The 22,040-nt window shown below is 37.3% G+C and overlaps 2 protein-coding genes across 4 annotated transcripts; one reads left to right on the top strand and one right to left on the bottom strand.

The window, feature by feature from the left end:
* The first annotated feature begins 224 nt into the window (after nt 1-224).
* pogza (pogo transposable element derived with ZNF domain a) lies at nt 225-15,943 on the top strand. Of its 3 annotated transcripts, none has more exons than XM_066675418.1 (21): nt 225-374; nt 1,310-1,412; nt 2,160-2,235; nt 4,040-4,141; nt 6,522-6,619; nt 6,718-6,808; nt 6,978-7,190; nt 7,344-7,721; nt 7,983-8,132; nt 8,318-8,406; nt 8,546-8,916; nt 9,112-9,266; nt 9,386-9,486; nt 9,645-9,791; nt 10,131-10,265; nt 12,149-12,360; nt 12,480-12,620; nt 12,791-12,850; nt 12,954-13,066; nt 13,221-13,245; nt 13,554-15,943. In XM_066675418.1, the coding sequence occupies exons 3-21, from the start codon at nt 2,196-2,198 to the stop codon at nt 15,217-15,219; spliced, it is 4,287 nt and encodes a 1,428-aa protein (XP_066531515.1). In that variant the 5' UTR covers nt 225-374; nt 1,310-1,412; nt 2,160-2,195; the 3' UTR covers nt 15,220-15,943. The 3 variants fall into 3 exon arrangements, with proteins under 3 accessions (XP_066531515.1, XP_066531514.1, XP_066531513.1); XM_066675417.1 differs by having other exon boundaries at nt 2,124-2,235; nt 7,347-7,721; XM_066675416.1 differs by having other exon boundaries at nt 2,124-2,235.
* Nucleotides 15,944-16,314: 371 nt separating this feature from the next.
* psmb4 (proteasome 20S subunit beta 4) lies at nt 16,315-20,834 on the bottom strand. Its single transcript, XM_066674975.1, has 7 exons — nt 20,630-20,834; nt 19,384-19,590; nt 19,130-19,276; nt 17,086-17,167; nt 16,850-16,966; nt 16,662-16,750; nt 16,315-16,448 (listed from the first exon to the last, which is right to left on the bottom strand). Exons 1-7 carry the CDS (start codon nt 20,788-20,790, stop codon nt 16,436-16,438), a joined length of 816 nt encoding a protein of 271 aa, XP_066531072.1. The 5' UTR covers nt 20,791-20,834; the 3' UTR covers nt 16,315-16,435.
* Nucleotides 20,835-22,040: the final 1,206 nt, after the last annotated feature.

Genomic DNA, 22,040 nt, shown 5'->3' with positions numbered 1-22,040 from the left:
ATAAATATAAAAATACCGGCCAATAACTATGTAGTTTTGATAAAATAACTCGACATTTAGGAATTCGTTGGGCACGTTTGTGCGTTTGTGGGAAAATCCCTCCATGAATCTTGGCGTTGTGTCTGTGGATGATCTCTCTCTCTTTCTCCCTTCTATATCTCCTCAGATCCCGCCGCCATCTTTTTTTTAACCTGTACCCGGGGACTAACCGGGCTAGCTCTTAGCTGCTGCTGCTGTGGCTAAACCACATAGAAGAAGATCCTAAAATTGTTTGTGTTGCTTTGGTTTATTTAACTTAATACTTTATTATATATCAATGTGTGAGATGTCTCGCGTTCTCGCGCTACAAACCAACAGTTCGCCGTTCCACCAAGGTATTTAGGTTGATAAAAGACAGCAAATTTAGCTAGCTAACTGTCTTGCTAATGTTAGCTGCCATCAGCAATGTTAGCATGCTCTATGCTCCTCTTGTTCCTGTTTGGCTACCTATGGTGACGTTAGCACACAATTCCAACACATTATAACATTATTAGTATAGGGATTTATAAGAAAATAAGGAGAACATATGAAATGTTTATATTTGTATACTTTAAGGTGTATATTTAGGTGTATTTAATGCCTGTCATTTTTATTATGTTCTGTGCTCATTACACGACTAGTTTGAATGTTATCTATCTTTCATTGCCAGGGTTAATGTCTTGAGGATTGGTAACAGTAGTGTATGCTTGGGATAATATTATTAACCTGCATGCATTCCCTGCCACTTTTTGCATGCACAATTATTTATGCCCGGTGGGGATTGCTCCATATGGCTTTAAAGAACACTTTAAAGGATATCTATTTTTCATGTGTTTTGTTGTTTTTTTACTATTAAGTTAAAACTTCCAGATGTACTTGTTCTGTTGCAAAGTGTACTAGTAAAATATAACTGAATATAAATAATATGACGATTTCAATATTGACAATATCCAATCTAACTTGTTGTCACTGTGAGGTTTATGTTTTTTTTTTCTTTGTCTATGTGACATAAATAAGTGTTGTCAATGTTTTCTGAATACATACAATCGCCTGGTACCACATACACATATGCAGGATTTGCAACTTGTATCACTGCTAGTAATTAGACTACAACGTTTGTTCATTTTGTGAAGTTGGAATAAGAGCGTTTATCCCGCCCTGTCCTGAAGATCGCACCAATCCGTCTTGAGATAGGGAGAAAGGGGGATGGGGGCGGGGAAGTGACGCTAAGAGAGCGCTCACTTACCGCCGCCTGGAGGAGAATAATCAACCACTCTCTCTGCCTCCACAGATCACTGTTTATTTCTCTACACTGAAGAAATATCTCCAGTTACGAGTCTCAGCGGAGCGCTGCTTTCCCGCGGGTTTAACACAAGTCTAAAGCAGTGTGAGAGGTAAGGGGTTCACTGCTCGTGTCACCTCGAAAAGAACCGAGCTGAGCGCACGTTTTAAACCTGAGTTTAACTCCTGTGTCCAGAGCAGGCTATAGCTAACCTGCTAAAGCTAACCCGTGTAGCACAGCTGGAGGAGGGGTCTGGGAGCAGGAGGGTGGGTACCACATGCAGCTAGCCGCACTGCTAACGCAGTAAACCTGGAATACAAACACTGTATGTGTGTACGGGAACTGCATATAGCGACAGTGACTGTGAAAACTGTCCCCATCATACAGCATTACACATTTTGGTATATTACCAGTACATTTATGCATGCAATGAGAAATATTAAGGACTTATGATTTATTTAAATTTAAGTCCTGTTTTTTTCACTCACATTTTAATCTATTTATAACATGATGCAATTTTATTTATTTTAAAGACGTTCTTAAATGCAGTTTCACAATAGTTCAGTGTCCCCGTTTCACATTCATGTTGCATAATCTTTTAGTAACTTAATATTTCAGTTATGTAAACATTTGTACTCTTTTTGACTTATTGCTTATTAAACAGTATGAATTTAAAGTTACATGTGTGTCATTTTGACAATTCAAAATGTTGATTTCTACAGTATTATAATCTCTCTCTTTGTGTGTGTTTGTGTGTGTGTGTGTGTGTGTGTGTGTGTGTGTGTGTGTGTGTGTGTGTGTGGGAGAGAGAGAAAAAATGTAGGCTTTATGGAGCATGGCTGATACGTTTTTTATGCAGTGTGAGGAGGAAGAACTTGCTCCGTGCCAGAGCTCCATGAATGGGGCATGTCTTACACCGGACATAAACACTGCAGGTCAGCAACAGTGAACCTAGTGCTACAAGTTAAAAACATAGTAAAAGTATGTGATTAGTGCTTGTGCTTGCACTGCCACACCCCTAATTTGCATTCACCCACTTAAGTGTGCAATGCTGCAGGGTGTCCCACTTATTTAATTTTCCCAAACAAGTGTGCTCACAGATGCCTACTGTGCTCATTTGATGCACCCCTTCGTCACTTTTGTGAAGAGTATCTCTGTTACTAATGCAAACCTGTGATGTATCTCACAGAAAAACAAAAAAATATATGAGTGTAATTATATTCATCTTAACTATAAATTTAACAATAGTGATTTTTTTCTTTAATAAAACTGATGTGTTTTAAATTATGTTTTTAAAAATGCTGTAGTTAGGGGAAAAGGCCCTGTTCAACTTGCCATTGTGATATAAAGGTTGATAAACCAGACAGTTCCTGACAGTTTGTGATCATTTTTTAAGGTTATTTTCTGTTCATATCAAACTACAAAACTGAATGACACTGTTGAAATGCATTCAGGCAACTCGTTAAAACATGAAACCATGAGTAATCATTACAGAACCTGACAAGATTACATTTTAAAGGAAACTTTATTTGCATTTTATTAACCAAAAATCATATATACTTTGAACAGGAATAGTGCATTGCAATGATCTAGTTTTAGTCGTATCCTTTTCATTAATTTTACTTACATTTTAGTTATTTAAATATTTGAGTTTAGTTTTAGTTGACTAAATGTAAAAATATTTTAGCCTAGTTTAAGGTATTCAATTGAAAAAATTATTTTATTCCTGTATATTTAATGTTTTTTAGAGGTATTATTTAGTGAAAACTTTCATAAACAATAGCTTAAACATATGTTACATACTGTTATTTTATGGTAGGAATATGGCCACTTCCTTTTAAATACATTCATTCATTCATTATCTGTAACCGCGTATCCAATTCAGGGTCACGGTGGGTCCAGAGCCTACCTGGAATACACCCTGGAGGGGGCGCCAGTCCTTCACAGGGCAACACAGACACACACACACACATTCATACACTTTTGAGTCGCCAATCCACATACCAGCGTGTGTTTTTGGACTTTGGGAGGAAACCGGACCACGCGGACACAGGGAGAACACACCAACTCCTCACAGACAGTCACCCAGAGTGGGAATCGAACCCACAACCTCCAGGACCCTGGAGCTGTGTGACACTACCTGCTGCGCCACCGTGCCGCCCCCTTTTAAATACATGTTGCATTTATTTAACATTAATATTTTAAGTTCTAACTGCGCTGCAGAAGAGGGTGGCAAGCTGAGTGGACTCCAAGAGTTTCAGCTCTGTGAATTATTAGCCGATACTTGGTATGAGCAACTCCCATTATTCTTTGGCAGTCAATGCTGACTGGACATTAAATATCTGCCCCATCTTGCCAGACTGAGGAAGAAAGATATTTTTAAGATAGAAATTGAGACTCATGTAATTTAGACCGAAGTCTCCTGATATGTCTAAAGCAAATACCTTGCTGTTCAGAACAAATATGTTATATAGCAGCAGATACTACAGGTCTGAACAGAGAGCAACACTGTATATAGTTTACATACATGATAGGTTGGTTTTTGATTTGTTGATGAAAAGTGTAATAAAATTGGTTATAATTCCTGTTTTCAAATTATAATTTTTATTTGGCTTTTTTTCCTGCTGTTGTAAAAAATAGATGAATGACAATGACGATTAGTTTAATTTTGTCAATTTTGTTAATGAACATACTACTATTATCTTTTTGCATTCACTTAGAAAATCTTTGTTTTTCCAGTGCAAGATGGATCTCTAACAATCTCTCCAACACCCTTTGGCTGTACTGCAGAATCTCCTTCTATTCTTGCTGTTCAGTCTTCAGGAGTGACAACTAATGATGGTACTTTCTCTCGCTTGCTCATTCTCTCATATACATATACACATACAAACACACACAATAATATTTAAAATTTTGAGAATTAATATATTTACCCATTTTGATTTTGATGCTAGCTACACATTCTATAAAAGTTTGGACAGTGGCAACAAAAGACTGGACGCTGTAAAATGCCATAAAAAATGTATTAGCTTAACTAGCATCAGGTTAGTAACATAATTGGGATTCAAAGGGGCTGGGTCTTTCAGAAGTAAAATGGCTTCTGCTAGCTTGAGCTCATTTAAGATGGACTGAGGGGAAATGAAAGTGTCCAGTGGTATAACAAAATTTGAATTTCTTTTTGGATCCCTTCACCATCCCTCTTTAGTGCACATGGCATAGGTGGCTTGCACATCTGTGAAGGTCCTGTTAATTCTGAAGAATATATGCAGGTTTTGGAGCAACATACTCTAAACTGCGTCTTTCTCTGGGAAGTTCTTGCTTATTTTAGTAAGACAAAGCCAATTCATATTCTGCATTGATTTCAGTAGCATGGCTCTTTAATAAAGAGTCCAAGTGCTAAACTATTCCAGAACTATCACTCTTTGTAAACCAATTTGTGCTTTATGAAAAGATAAACAGGTTAACAGGGACTTGAGCTGTTCAGCTGAAATCCTTTGTCAGGCAAAAGTAGTAAATTAATAAATCTTCAGAAATATAGTCATTGGTCTTCTTAGTTCCCAAATATTTTATTGCTGTCCAAAACATGTATCTCAATTTTTGTTTACTACATCATTTTGTACAAAGCAGCTGTCATTTACATTGTTTGAAAATTTCTTGATAAATGGAACAACAGAAATGCCACTTTTTATTTTTATTTTTTTTATTTTTTTTTTAAGAAGAGTCCCAGAAGAGTCCCAAAAGTTTTTGTCAGCTGTGGAATTATCCTGAGTATGAATAGTTAATGTATTTATCATTATTAAAGAACAAGTACTGGTAAGAACTACACAGTTACATAATTATAATATATATTAATTATTCAATTTATTCAATGTGTTTATAATTAAATATATAGAACAAAATAATTCATTAGAACATATCAATCTTTTTGTGAGAAGAATTTTGGAAAGAACAACTGTCCTCTCTGTCTGTGTATACAGAAACTATATCGCACAACCCCAAAACAAACTTGCCTACGATGGCATTTTAGGACCACTTGTTAAATTTAGAGAATATAATTTTAATAGTTTGATATGAAAGTAGTAATTATTTTAAGATTATTTCAAGAAGTAATGTTTTGAATGTTACATCATAATATTTAATGTATAAATGTATTGCACTAACAAACTCCAGATGCCTACAAAAAAAACATACACAAATTATTCCCTGTGGATCAGAAACCATGATCTTTAAGGCTGTAGTTTGTAGTTTGTAGCTGTAGTTTAAGGCTCAGTTTTGGAACAACAAGAGAACTGTGGGTTTCCTCTTTGTTGTTTATTTTTCCATCCTTTATAACATTTATAACACTTTCTTTTAACTGGTCTGGTTTGTATTTGATATTAAACTACAGTAAATTATATTTCATTTACTTTAAGATTCCAGTTTTCAGAGATTCAATACAAGTGCTTTTCAGTAAAAAAAACTGTTTAGATGTGTATGTGGAACAAGATACCAATGGGTAGTCCCCAGTGATTTCATATTTTCAAAATATTATGAATTCAATCTCAAAATCTTGTATTTTATTTTTTAATAAGTGGCCCCAAAACTGCTGTAGTTAGAAAGTGCGTAGCTCAGTTTCCCCTACCTTATTGTTGCCATGGGAATTAAGGGGGTAGCATCACACAAGTAATCCACTGACTGACACAGTGATCCGCCGAACACAATAAACTCAATTTTTTGTCAATGCCCAGTGCTGCACCCTGGCACCATGTTGCCTATGCCTACCACTGATTGCTGGCAACAAAATAATTTTGATCAAAAAACATTTAAATACTGTCTTAGTATTAATTTCAAATAATTATAAGGTTTAAATTATTTGTGCATTGTTGTATTTGGTTTTTAATCTACATTTTGCTCAGTGTCCCGTCTTTTTTTGGAAGTGCGTGTGTGTCTGTAACTGAGCTGAATCATATTGGACGAGATCTTTCTCAGTTTTCATGAGTGTTCAGTGTATCATTTTGTTCTTGGCATAAGTGTTTTGAAGTTCATGATTTATTGTCCGATAAACAGTTTCACACCTTTAGCTAATAGAAATGTTTAGACATATCTCAAAAGCCCGTTTCTCAGCTCACTTTCACACGTAATCCCTTCCCTTGTATTGCCATTAAAAGTGCATGCTTGAAAGGTACTTTTGGCTTGAAATGATTTTACCTCCCAGATTAACAGGCAATGTTCTGCTGTTCAGTTTCTGATGTACCAGAGCAGGTTTCACCCAATGTTCTGCAACAGATTCAAATGGCAGCAACTAGCACTGATAAACAGTCCCTCTACATCACTTCACAGGTTTGAAACTTTTTGACATATTTCTCTCTCTATGAGATGTGCATTTATATTTATGCAGTTCCCTAAAGTTCTACTTTTTTTATTTTTTACTCACCCAGGAACATTCAAGCATACATGAGAACATTACAAGCCCTGTAGGTTATCTTCTACCTACTTCGACTGGCCAATCTGTGGCTTTTCTAACTTCTGGTAAGGCTTATAACATTTGTTTTTTTTTTCTCCAAACAGACAAGCTCTAAAAATAACATAGTTATTGAAGACAAATCTTTTCTGCTATTACCTATAACCTTTATCTGCTATATTTTTAATGTTATGTGCTGTATGACATGCTTTTTGACATCCAGTCTGTATTCTTTAGCTCATACAAGCCAGATCATTACTGCACAGCTTGCTTCCGCATCAAGCTCATCAGAATCAAGAGGTCCAGGAAAATATACTACTGTTCAGTTCCCACTCAGCCTCACCATTCATGGCCCATCTGGCATACAAAGCCTTACTGCTGTAGCTGAAGCTGGGATGCCTGCACTTTCAACTACCAAACTCCTCCCTCTGTCTTCACCAGCTGACCCAGGTATCATTTTAATAAAGTTTTGGAACATAGTAGCTAATGACTGTAATATAATTTTCTTTTACAAATTCTGCCATTATGAGTGTATTCATGCAGGCCTCTTCCTCTGTTAACTCATTGTTTCTCTGCTCTTGTTGTAAATTTCACTGTGTGTAGCAGCAGAGACCACCACTCCACATTCACCTGCAGTTGTGAGCCCATTAGTGCAGGCTCCAGAAGTTCCTGAGTCACTGCCGAACCGCACAGTTACTGAGGCTGTGCCCTCTCACACAGATCCACCATCTGTGACCACCCAAAAGGTTCCAGTGGCTGTTACCACCCAAAACTTTCCAGTGGCTGTAATCACACAAAAGACTCCAGTGGCTGTATCCACCCCAAATGTTGCTCTATCCAAACAACAGGGTCCAGTGGCTGTAACCACCTGTAAGTTTCCAGTGTCAATGTCCACCCACGCAATCCCTACCGCAGTGCCTTCTGTCAAGGTTCCTGTTGAAGTGCCCAGCCATAATGTTCCCTCATCAGTGTCCACTAGAGGTGGGCAGTTAACAGACATTTTTTGTACATTGTGATGAATTTTGTTGTTGTATGAACTGTGCGTTTTAAAAAAAATTGCATTATGGATATTACCAGTAGTTAAAGAACATGTTAGAAACATGTTACATTACCAAAAGGGCATATTTAGTCTTGTTCAATTGGATTCAGTGCCTTTTTGTATGGGTTGCTTTATATGTTCTCTACAAGTTTTTTTCACATGATACATAATGTCTAAAACATGTGATGCTATATTTTTACCAGCCTTGGTGTCCACCCATGCAGTTACAACACGACCACCTGGTCTTTCAATCCCAGGCACAGTACCCACCCAGGCCACTTCTTGGGTTCCAAATCAGCAGGCCCCCAAGCCACAAGCGCAAATCTCTTCTTCTCATGCAGTTATTACAAAAGGTGAGAAGCCATTTATCACTTGTATGAAAGTTAATTTATTTTTATATTTATAATCATTATTTTGTGCCATCTTGATAATGTTTGCTGAAGTCTTTTTGGAATCAACCTCTAACACTTTAATTCTTTAAAATCTGTTTATACATTGATTTTAGAGGTTGCCTCTAATGAATCTTTGTTTTTTACAGTATTTCAGGGGGCATCCAGGCCACCACAAATCTGTTCTGTCTGTGGTGCTTCTTACAAAGTTGTTCACTCACTTCGTGGCTACTTGTGTGTAAGTCTGTCTTTCCCAGCACACACTCAGATGTTTAGGTCATTATATGTAGTAATCCTTTAAACCAAAATTTTGCAAGGCTCACTTCTCTCATGTAGTCATGTTCATGTATTTTGACACCTTTTACCATCTGTTTCAGCAATGCAATCAGGAGCTCATAAAAAATTTTCAGGCATTGTCTGTTCAGCCCAGAAAAAGAAAGGCAAGACGAGTCTCACAGAGAAGCCCTGTTGCTCCTTTATCATCTTCTACCTCTGCTAGTGGCTGGCAACTTTCAGCCTCTCCTCTTCATTCTCATACTTCTCTGAAAAATATTACTACCTCTGAGATTCCAGAAGGAGTTCTCAGTCCTGGCACTGGGGACTATGACCAGTATGGCAAGCTAATTATTCTTGTGGAAGACTTTTTCTATGGAAAGGACCCTGGTCAGCCAGTTCTGATAGAGAATAACCAAGTGGCATGCATGATGAAATGCCATCTCTGTGACAAAAGATTGAAGAACAACATCAAGTAAGATACTAGTGGAGTTTGGGAAGGGTGGCGAAAGGAATGGATTTTGATGGGGAATTATTTTAGTAATATCAGTGTTTAGTGAATCATGAAAGCTGTTTGAGATTTAAAGGTCAAAGTATATTGAGCTCTTCAGTTTGTGTGAGTTTAGATTACTGGTTTGGGTCGTCTCTTGAGTATTTATCCCTTTTGAAGGCTGATGAACCACATGAAGCACCACATGGAAATGGATCTCCAGATGGATGACATGGATTGCCACACTATGTGCCAGCATTGCTTCCGGAATTTTTCCACACCTTTCACTTTACAGTGCCATGTTGAAACTGTTCACAGCCAAGTAGAATGCACAGGTGAACTGTTCCTCCTTTCCACTGACATTAATGTGCTGCTTGTCAATAATATCTACTGTAGTTCTTGATTTATGTGCTGGACCATGTGAAATATTTTATCTGAATCCTCTTTTTTTCAGCTTTGTGTAAAATCTGTGAGCTTTCTTTTGAAAATGAGCCACTCTTTCTGAATCACATGAAAAACACTCACAAGCCTGGTGAAATGCCATACGTGTGTCAGGTAATCCTACTTTTCCTCTATAAGGAGTTCTGAATTCTATCTGCTGTCATATATTACAGTACCCTTCAGATTGATTTTCTGCTATTGTTAACTATAATTACAGTTTGAAGTTTGTGAAACGTATTACACCATGTGACATAATTTTCTTGTCTTTTTAGGTTTGCAATTTCCGTTCCTCCTTCTACCAAGATGTTATAGCTCATTTTAGAGAGCTTCACAAAGACACAAACTATCTACAATGTCCTTATTGCCTGAAAGTGTTTAAGTACAGCAACAGTTACCAGATGCACTACAGCAAGCATCAAGTAAGCAATATAGTACCTGATGAGAATCTAGATCTTTTCCACATTGTATGCTTTTCTTGTATAAAGATGAGTGCCGCTTTTCTTTTCTTTTCTTTTCTTTTTTTTTTTTAAACCAGTCCTCAGAGTCCCAAACAATCAATATTTTACAATAATCCCATATGTTTTGCAAGTTGAACTAAAATAAGAGACTCTCTGAAACATCCTGAGGACTACTTTGAAAACCATTCTTTTAAATTATTTTATGTGTAAACATCAAAGATGTGTAGGATGATGGATAGCATTACTATTTTGAATTGAATTTTGAACTTGAGTTGCAATAATATCTCTCCTTACATACAGAAAAAGTCAGTACAACATTGTGACAAGTGCAGACTGCAGTTCCTGTACTCAAAAGAAAAGGCAGATCATAAGACATTATTTCATCAGACCCATCTCAAGCCTGTGCAACTATTGGGGCTTAAACCTGGAACCAAGGTAAAATGACTCCCACCCTCAGAGTAATACACATTATTGCATCCTGATGTAAATACAGTAAGTCATCCACATACAAACTTTCAGCTTGCAATCTTTCTAAATGCAGAAGTCTGTGTCCATTTGTTTAAATAATTTAATTGTTAATTTCATCTGGGATGAAGGGAACCACTATGGACTCAAAATGTTCCCCTGACATCAGGTGTTACATCTTGCCCTTCATCTGCTGTTGCTGATGACTGAGCTCCACTCTATCCCACTAGGTCCTCCTGCTCCTCTAGCCAGTAACATGTTTCCTTACCACTCAAAGCCTGTCAGAACTGTATGCTGAAGGCAGACTTACTTTGTTGGGCAGGAAGACTAATTGTTTCTGAATGGAGCTCATTTGTATGTAAAGGACTATATGGATTTTCATTATTCTGTGTTTATGTAAAAACATTGACTGTGATGATGATTATGATGACATTGTTTGCTAATTTTGTTTTGTTTAAACTAACCACTAATGTGGTTATACTTCCTAATTATAAAAGAACATGCCTACTTTTGTTAGGATTATCTTGAGCAAATGTCCTATGCTATAAAACACTGACATTTACTAAGAGTTGAAAGGGGGGAAAAGTCTTTAGCATAATAATATCCATATCATGAATTAAGACAGCTTATTGTGGAAGTTTGTATTTACCTGTTTAATAGATTAAGACAGAAAATCTTATTAACCTTTCTATTATTTATTTGTTTAATTTATTTATTTATTTTGCAATATGCCCCCCAGTTTAAGAACCTCTGCTGTAGTGGTTCTGTCTGAACACAGTATGCAGAGCAACAAATTGTCTTCTGCAATTGTTCAATGGTGGCACAGTGGCACAGCAGATAGTGTTGCAATCACACAGCTCCAGGATCCTGGGGTTGGTGGATCATGTCCCTCTCTGGGTAACTGTCTGTGAGGAGTTTGTTGTGATCTCTCTGTGTACGCGTGGATTTCCTCCGGGTGCTCCGGTTTCCTACCACTGTCCAAAAACACACGTTGGTAGGTGGATTGGTGACCCAAAAGTGTCCGTAGGTGTGAGTATGGGTCGCCCTGTGAAGGAATGGGGCCCTCTCCGGGGTGTGTTCCTTTTCTTGCACCCAGTGATTCCGGGTAGGATCCGGACCCACCGCGACCCTAAACTTTATAAGTGGTTACAGACAATGAGTGAATGAATAATTGTTCAGCTACAGTGTGCCCCTTTATGGGCAGTGGGTCTAAAAACAAGGAGGTGGTCATAATGTTATGGCTTATCTGTGTATATACACACACAACCAAAGAATTCCTTTATTTTTATTTGACTGATAAAATACAAAGGAAACATTTTCATGTTTTCACTACAAAATCTATATATTTGCTATGTAGATTGGCCATAAAATGTGTCCATAGGTGTAACTGTGTGGTAACCTGTGATGGACTGGCACCCTCTTTGTGTTCCTGCCTTTTGCTGAATGATTCTGTGTAGGCTCCAGACTAACTGTGACCCTGAACTGGATAAGCAGTTTCAGACAATTAATGAATGAATGAAATATAAGAAACGATAGAATGTTACACCTGCAACACATTCAAAACAAGCTGGGACAGAGTAAGTAATAAAATAAAATAAAAAATAGGTATTTTTTATAGAAAATTCATAACAACTGGAAAAAATACAACCTTCAAGGCAAATGTCCACTTGGGCCACAGATTTGCAAAATATTTGTAGTGGCATGGTCACGTGCCCCGACAATTGGAAATGTGGACCCCTGGTTTTTAGTCCACTGTTATGTACAATAATAAAACAACTTAAATGAAGATTCCAGCATATAATCCTTATTTCAACATTAGCAGATGAAAATGTGGTTGTTTATCTTTCTGTCAGGTAACCATTCGAGCCTATACTGTGAGGAAGATAGATGACAGCTCTAGCTTCCAAGCATCTAACATGAATGCTCAAGCTCCTGCTCTGAAGGTCATTTCAAACCTTGCACCTTCAGTTCCTGTGCCTCAGTGTGCTTCCCAAAAAATTACACCTACTAAGAGGAAGCCTGTCGAGAGCATGCTGGAAATCATGACTAAGTTTCAGAGCCAGTGGTACGTGAGTGTGCTGATGTCATTTTTTTTACATCATTACATAGAATATGCTATGGTTATGCATAGCAAAGGGTGGCTATATCAGCCTCTCATCACTTACCTTGTTTCTTGCCTTTCAGTGAACCAGCAAAAAAGCGCTTTTGCATGGAATGTAACTTTGAGATTCCAGATTTTTCCAGTCACTTTCCAACGTGTGTTTACTGCTCTTTGTGTCACTACCGCACCTGCTGCTCCAGAGCTTATGCAAACCACATGATCAGGTGTGTGAGCAGTGAAAGAAAAATAAATATATATATATATATGGGAGAGAGAAAAATAATGTGAAGGTTTACACATATGTAACTAACATCCACAAATAGTATTTATAGGAAACAATACTGTAGACTGCAGTGGCTAAATGTACTCATTAAGCTTTTCTGTGTCTTGGTAGTAACCATGTTTCTCGCAAAACCACGACTAAATACCTGAACCTGTACAAGCCCTGTCCAAAGTAAGAGACTACCATTTTCTAGGTTCTAAATATTTTTTTGCAAATATGCTGGGGTGATTGATAATAATCTTGACATCTGTGGGTTGTGGTGTTGTTTTTGTAGGTTAGGTACACTGAGCTGCTATACATGTGAATACACCACTGAGGTTGGAGACTTGATGGCCAAACACCTGGTTGCTCATCCTGCCCACCATTCTAGCCACTGCAAGTTCAGTGGTGAGACAGGGAATTTGATTATTCAATGTTTATTCAATAAGTGTTTGTGCTAATGCATTTTGGAAAGGGCTCCAAAAATAACCTATTGTTTAAAAAATAAACATGTTAAATTTAAACAAGATACTAATATTTAATTCGTTTTCTTTTCCTCCAGAGGGATTTTCCCGTGGCTACAAAAGGTAATTTGAATTCAGTATATTTTTCTGTCAGTAACATTTAAGAATTGTATTGGAATTTTATTGGAAATACATTGTATTCACATTTATTTCTGTAGTATTACAAAATCATTGAAATTAATAAATGAAATAAAATATAGGCATACCTTTGATCTATTTCTGTACTTATTAGGAGTATTATTGTAATACTCATTCTAAGAACTGAGGTTAAGAATTAAGGTTAAAAGTAAAACTATTTGGACATTTGAACTGTTTGTATTACTACCTTTATTATACATGGTTTATTTATTTATTTATATATATATTTTTAGGTTTGTCTACATACCAAGTGACCTGATTCGATTTGGGCAGAGGCAGAGTACCGGGACATTTGTGCCTCTTCATTTATTGCAAGTTGGTCAGGATGCACTTTCCAACCCGAATAGACTTGCAACTCATACTACTCAGGTCATTAACCTCCCTGTTAGATCTGCTCACATGCCATCAATTCCCGTTCAAGTACAACCTGTTGATCAAAGCACTGTGCCTGATGAGAACTGTGGGACAGAACCAAAAGATTCAAATTCACAGAACAGAGGGCTTTTAACAGGTGCCCGAGCTCAGTCAGAAAATACGGTGGGAGGATCCCTTACTTTAGGCCAGCTCAAAATTATATTCTATGCCCTGTGTTTTGGTGTTCCTCAGGCAGCTAACCACTTTGACACTCAACCAAAGGAAGTCCAGTCCTTGATATGTAAGCGTCAGCTTCAACTTGGGCTACTGAAAAATAGAAAAGGGTTGAATTCTCGTGGAAGTGATCAGATGGCCGAGTGGGTGTTGTGTCAGCATGAGCAGCAGCTACCTATAACTGAAGGGAACCTCTTTTCCAAAGCTTTGGAGATTGTGAGCAAAGAAGGTGGGCCAGGGATCTCTTATGAGTGGGCAGTGGATTTTCTGTTGCAGCGCAACCTAGGTTTACAGGCACTGGCCACGACTAGGCAATTACTACCTCCTAAAGCTCAGGAACATGTGCAATATTTTACTCAATTCATGACCAAGCAGGTCACATCACAGGGCTTTGGTAAATCTTTCATTGGTGCGATGGATGAGCTCTCTATCTTCATTGACATAGAGCAGTTAGACCCAGCCTCTGCTGATTCCTCGTCCATGATGTCTGCTTTCAAGTTAGTTGATGATTCTGATCCTCTTATGGACATTGTAGTTGTAGGCCTAGCTGATGGAACCATTTTACCAACAATGCTCTTTCTAAAAGGTGAGCCCCCCAGTCCAGATGCTCCATCCTTGCCAAACATCATTGTCTTAGAGGCAAAGCCAGAGGGGTTTTCAGATGAAGAAAGACTACAGCTATGGCTTGACAAAGTTTGGCGTCCACATGTGGACCCAAGTTCTGGAGGGAAAGGGTTGCTTGTTATGGACACTTACCGTGGACACATTTCTGATGACTTCCTGGCATCACTCAACAGTGCCAATACTCTTCCAGGCATAGTCCCTCGTTCCTGCTCCTGCCATTTGCAGCCTCTGGAGGCCTGTGTTGGACCTGTGCTGCGAGAGTTCCTGCAAGCTCGCTGGAGCCAGCATGTGATGGAAGCACCACAAGATCTAATTGGTGCTGAACCCACTGAACTGGCTTTTATGCTTGCAACTTGGTTGATGGAGGTGATGGATGTTATATCAGCAAAGCCAGAACTTCTACAGCGTAGTTTTGACCATGTGTTGAGCTCTTCCTCAGAAATGAAACCTGCAGACCTTTCTAAGTTAGTGCATACTCTGACAGAAGCACTCATTTTCACTACATTTCAGGGCCAAGAAGCTGAGGAAACAGTGTATTTGGAGGAAAACAGTACATCAGATGTTACTTTTATGAGCCCTTTGCCTTCCCCACCAGCCAATTCCCAGGCTCTGAAAAAGATCTTTGAGAAAGACAGTGATCTAGAATCCTTCCATGGTTTTGAAGATGCTGAAATGGCAGATTGCTAATTTATGAAAAAAAAAATCCAGTTAAGTCTGTTGCTCTAAGCAGGTCAGTTTTATGACAGGCTTTTTGAACAATATTTTGCTCTGATTAGTTAGGTTTTGGAAGATGTGGATTTATAATGCGCCTTCGGACTATTCCTTTTACACAATGTAAAACAGAAATATCGGGTCACTTGTAGTATTGTTAAAAATTCATTTGGTGAATTAATTGTGTGTTAATGGTGCACTATTTCCAATATCTGCCATTTTGACAGTGAAATAAATTTTGCCATTGAATGTATGTGTAGTTCAAAAATAAGATTGTTCTACATCTTTTAAAATAAACTGAGAGCTGGGTCTTAAGCTGCTATTGGAGGAAGTTTTGCATTAATTTTAAGGATATTAAAACACAATTAATTGACAAAAAGTCCTATATACTGTACCTTTAAAACATATCCCAAAAATACCTTTTCTAACAAAGTACGACAACTCCATAACAATGCGATCATGTTGGCTGTTTCACTACTGAACCTTTTTTGGTTTATTTTTGTTTAAGTTTTTATTCATCACTACGAATACTCAACACCGTCCATGTTCAGAAATATAAAATGCAAAGGAACAAAACAACCCTTTCTGTGTCAGTTTAGAAATGACAATGAGAGTTGGGTCGAGGGCTGGGTGTTCATATTTAAAGGGCTGTCTTATCTACAATTAATAAATATACTTTTGTATTCCTTTGTACGTTTTCAAGTGGTTGTTATAAAATAAATGGATAGCTTTAGAAATATTCAATATATTTTTGTTGTTCATGTGTGCAGTGGGGCTAAAGTGCTAGAACATGTTCATTTTCCTCAACATGTTGGAGTGTTTTTTATATCTTTGTAAAAAGTCTTGTGGATGTTCGATAGACCAGGCCCCTCTCTTTTTGTCAAAGGTATTGCATGATATCTGTCCTCTTTCAGCAGGGTAATGCCCAGATCGTATTCCGATTAAGCATCTAAGAGCAGACTGAACAAGTCCAAAAACCTTTCAACAAAAAAATATAAAAGACCTGCTGCTAACATTTTGTCTAGCACAACCTTGTTTATGAATGGCTTACATTTACAGACAGAAAAATCACACACACATTGTCATTTTTCTAGTTTTTATTTTGTGTAACAAAAACAAATGGAAAACATTGATTAAACTAGGTGTAGTCTCTGGTGGTGTAAAGAATGTGTCCACAAAACTGGAATAGCCTTCATTCAAACCCACTATAGAGGGATAAAAAAACAGCAAAATTGTAAAAAGACATTCATTTAAATAGCTTTTCAAATATAACTACAAACAAAGAAGTAAACAACTCTTCAAATAAGCTCCCAAACCTCAACTGAGCAAAATAAAAGGAACATAATAAAACTGTTGTAAATGATGAATCGTGTTTCATTTAAAATTAATTAATTAAAAACTGCATCATTTCAACTCACCTGACCATGTGAGCAATATCCCAGTTTGTTTCTGATGACAGTGGCCCAACAATCTCAACACCTCCTTCTGTCACAATGGCAATCTCATGCTAAAGAGAAACAAATGATCATTGCAACATGTAAAAGACCCATTTTTAAAGGGATACATATTTCAGTATGTAGTGATTAAGACTGGAAATGGTCCTTACTCTGTTGTAAGATCGAGCATCCCGATAGTACAACACTTTGAGGCATCGCTCTATCAGCTCCCTGGCCTCATCCTTGGTAATTTCTACCTTGTTCTCCAACACCTCCCTCATTAAGGGCTGTAAAGTTGAATAAATGTTTTTGTGACTGCAAAAAGTCATTGACAAAAAATAGCTAAACAGTTAAGTGTGTGCAATTCTAATGGCCAAAATGACCATTTCTATGCCATTCTACTCACCTGAGCCAAGTAGGCACCAAATCCTGTTGCTACTGTTGGGGCTTCGTATGCAACACCAAGCTTGTCAACGTAGCCAAGGAAGCTGAAAGTGTAGAAAGCACAACAACCAAATTAAACATTTAGATTTATAGTATTTTGGCAGATGCTCTTATCCAGAGCGACTTACAAAGTTAATAGTATTATAGATAGGACAACGCAGTGTCAGGAGTCTTGCCCATGGACCCTTATTGGTGCAGCACAGACTGGGAATCAAATTGAGGTCTCTCAGATGGGAGCCAATGGTGTTACCACTGCACTAAACTAACCACAAAACCATTCACATGCACACATTAGCTAAAACATTTAAATGATCATAGTGAGTCTACAAATATTGTTCATTTTATGTACACCTCTTAAAATATAGGTGCACTTTATAGAGATTTACAATTAGAGTATAGTCTATTTATTGTTCTGCATACATTTGCATCATTTCACCCTGTTCCTCAAAATGGACTACCACAGAGCAGGTATGGTTGATTTGGTTGGTGGATTGTTCTCAACACTGCAGTGAAGTTTTTAAACCACTTAGTGTCACTGCTGGTCTAAGAATAGTCCACCAACTAAGAATACCAAGCCAATAGTATGGTGTGAGATCAAATTTTTAAAAATCACAAGAAGGGAAAACACCTTGCGCTAGACAATTACTTGTGCGCACACACAAGCAAAATAATGGGATGGGCATAATCACTCGCGCACACAAAAGGAATACTGCCCGTGTGCTATTAAAATCAGAATGTGGTTAAGCTAACTTCTGCCAAAACACAAATTAGCTACCCAAAGTAAAATTTACTGCTTTTTAAAATATAATTTCTATATAGGATTTTGTAAAAGAATCAGTTCAGTGTTTTCCTGTAGCTGTGAATTAAGTGATTCTACTGTACAATGTAATTTTATATATGAAAAAATAGATCTCCACGCATCTCCAGGGACCCGCTCCGGGTGACTGTGAGGAGTTTGATGTGTTCTTCCCGTGTCCTCCCAAATATGTTGAAAATTAACATCTTTACATTAGTCAGTCTGAAGTAATCATATTTTTTTAGTAATCATATTTTAAGTTTAATATATTATCAAATGCATTTTCTTCCTTATTCATTAGACCCTGTTTTTATTTTTATTTTTATTATTTAAATTGAAACATTTGGGGCCGCACGGTGGTGCAACAGGTAGTTTTGCTGTCACAAAGTTCCAGTCCATGGGTGCATTGAGAAACCAACGTCTCTGAGCAGGTGCAGTGTTTAAATACTCCAGCAGCACTGCCGTGTCTGAGCCACTGTTTTAGTGAAGCACACATTTACACACAATAATCATGTCATTGCACTGCTGCAAATGATGCACCACCCATATAATACCTGCTCTGTTGTGACCATGACCACCAAAGAACAGAAGCAAACAATAAGACTAGAGCCTAATTTTAGAACTACTAAAACACACCTATATGACTAGTGGATCTAATAAAATGGAAAATGGACATAGAAAAAAATAATTTCCATATTTTGGCTGACTGGTCTAAATGATTTTATTTAAATAGTGATTTTTGCTGTGGATAAAACGTATTTTATTACCAAAATCTGAACCTAACATAAGTTGATTAGATATTACTTTAATTAGAAAACAGACAAAATGTAGATTTGATTTTAACAAAGGTGAACACTTCAACTATAAAATGAGTGAAATGTTATCTGTTATCTTTGGTGTTAGTAAGTAGATTCTGCATGACGTAAATTTGCATACTGTTGTGTTGAATTAACTAATGACGAGAATTTATAAACCTTTCTACTCATGTTTACACTAATTTTTTAATCACAATATGAATTCATTTAACTGTAATCTATTCAGACGATTCTGATTTTGTATTTTTAATGTTTTTCAGCCAGTTCAGTGTAGTGGACTATTTAAGTTTTTCACCACACGCTTTGTATGTTAGCAGAAATACCAATGAACCACAAAACTATGACCCCAGAAGTGTGTCTGACATTTTAGAAATGACCACTGAAATCTTTTCTACCTTTCTCCGTTGTAGAATCCACCAATTACGACAGTATTCCACAGTGGGTTCATCCTGCTGCGCCGATTGTACATGACACGAGTAAGCCAGGAATGAATGGCTTTGGGACTGTAACTGTGGCCATCTCCAAGAAGCTCCTCATCAATCCTGGAAAGATGATACATAAGACAATTACATTTCTGCTTTGCTATGTAGTAGTACAGACATTTATGCCTTGCAGTTAAAAGGTTACACAGAAACACTTTAGCACTTACACCATCTGTTCAATCATCTGTTTGAGGTGCTGGTAGTCTGCATAATCCCCAGAAGCTCCAAGGATGGTGTTGTCATTGACTTTCATGAGACGAGAGATGTTACGGAATCGGGCCAGAGAGCCATAAGAACCGAGCATATCAGCGGCAATGATGACACCACCTGTGAATTTCACGCCCAGTACTGATGTCCCCGTCACCATCGGGTTACTGGTAAAGAAGACAGTAATGTTTAAGACAGTAAAGATGACAGTAATGTTTAAAATCCCAATTATTGTTATTTTTGCATGTACATGAACCAGTTGCAATTTGTATTTTCATGTTAATATTTCACTATTTCTTTATAATTTAGATTTAAACACTCTTTTGTTACCGTTTTAGTATACTTAAAATAATACATAAACAAACCCTTATGATACCCTGCGCTGTGTAATGCCACATTTGAAAGTCCGTCTGAGCTTGGCTTAAACACACCTTAGAAGCACAGCAGGAATTTAAAATGGGCTGAAGTGTGAAGTATATTCTGAATTAAACACTAAATCAAATTAAAGCTCTGAATGCCATTTAAAATAAAAAATAATCCAGCTGATTCATCACAAAGCCCTCAAAAACTTTGTGGGCACATTTCCCATCTCCACTGACAAAAATGAGGGAAAAATATACCAAACTAGCCTTTGGTTAAACGGTTTAAAAACAACAACCACAAAAATAAACAAATAAATAAATGTTAAATATGTTATTTTCACTGGAGGAGACTAAGTAGCTCTTTCCTTTTTTATATATATTATTATTTATATATATTATTTATTATTTTAAACACTAATATAGGGACGAGAATAAAAAACCTAAGAAAGCCGTCTGCTTTGACATGTTATGTATAAGTACTGAGAGGCTGTTGATGTGATTTGTTTCCCAGAGAACTAAATGACAACCTGGAGGAGCTGGCTAACGTTATTAGCATCGGATAAACACTTAGCGTTAGCAACAACGCAATCGGGTTCTGCACGGAAGAGGGTTTACGTTAACAGGGTCCCACTTTATTCATGTAAAAATCCTTACAGATCAATAATCCACCGCGTGAACTGATCTAAACAGTAATGTAGCCGGTAGCTGTGTACGTTTCGCAGCGGCCGCCTCCTCCATGATGATACAGCAGTGTTGGTAAAGTGAAAGTAGCAGACGTGCCTTCTGACCGAGCCCCAGAAATTAACCTTAGAGAAATACAGACTATCCCGACTTTAAAACTTACAGTGTGTGTTTAATGGGCCCGCATCCTGGAGCTGTAGTGTGGCCGGCTCCTGGAAGACTGTAAAACTGCCCAGGTTTCGGTCCGTTCTCCCAGAAACTCATCTTCACTCCACTCGCCTCCATCTTCAACTGCGACTTGGGCGGAAATGAGCTCAGAGCCATAGAGGAACCACATCAGTGCGGCGGCGTCCCCAGGCCATAACACAAATTCATAGGTGACCTCCCTCCCTCTCCCTCTCCCTGTGCAGTGCACCCTGTAGGTCACGAAATAACGGCTATACACAGATATTGCGTTATTTGTGAATATGTGTATTTATTCAAATGCCCAATTACTCACGATTCTATGTATAACGTTTAGTGCACCATCTGTGCGCAAAGCCGTTATTGTCATGACCCGGGAAGTACACTATGTAGGGAGCATATAGCCGTTTGAGATTAGGCCACAAATATTTCATTATTTAAATGTAACATATTTAAAAATAGTTAACACGTAATATATGTACAGCAGTGCTACGGTACATTTTATGATGTTTAACTTTTATAATATTTCTTGTAATATTTTTACTTTATGTAAAAAAATCCAAAGCATCCGGAGGAAACCCACACAGACATAGAACACGCCATTGATTGAACTAATGCTTGATTGATTGATTGATTGATTTCAAATATTACTGCATACGTCATAACAGTTAACATGAACTTTTTTAAATGCCTAACCTTATATGGTCATTTATCCAACTCCACTTGGAAAAGCTTGGTCAAGCCAGCCCCCACTTAGATTTGGTGGAACGTCGTATTCTGAACATTACGGTAATAGCGTGCAGAGGAACAAATTTCTAAATAAAAGCCAAAAGTCAATGACAGGAAATGTATGTAATAATAAATAATTTTCTAAACAAATAATAAATGGATAAACAACAAATATTTGCTATTTTGTGGAAATGATGAAGATTTTAGGACATGACTCTCAAGTCACTCTGATGTGCCATTTAAAGAAAAGGCCCTTTGTGTAGTCCTATGTCTGTAAATTTATTTCCAAATTTAAATAATTATTAAAAAGAAACCTTTAGTTTGCACAGAACAACTTCACTTCATAATCATAGTACAACACCTGATTATGTCACTCATGTAATATGAAGTCATTCTGATGTGTCATTTCAAAATAAAAGCCCATTGAATTGTCCCATTTCTGTAAATTAATTTCCAAATTTAAATAATTATTAAAAAGAAACCTTTAGTTTGCACAGAACAATTTCACTTCATAATCATAGTACCACACCTGATTATGTCACTCACTTCATATGAAGTCATTCTGATGTGTCATTTCAAAATAAAAGCCCATTGAATTGTCCCATTTCTGTAAATTTATTTCCAAATTTAAATAATTATTAAAAGGAAACCTTTAGTTTGCA

The sequence above is a fragment of the Hoplias malabaricus genome, chromosome 6, assembly GCF_029633855.1.
Source record: "Hoplias malabaricus isolate fHopMal1 chromosome 6, fHopMal1.hap1, whole genome shotgun sequence".
Lineage (NCBI taxonomy): Eukaryota > Metazoa > Chordata > Actinopteri > Characiformes > Erythrinidae > Hoplias > Hoplias malabaricus.
Note: the sequence above shows the minus strand (reverse complement) of the source record. Positions and strands in the feature narration are given on the sequence as shown.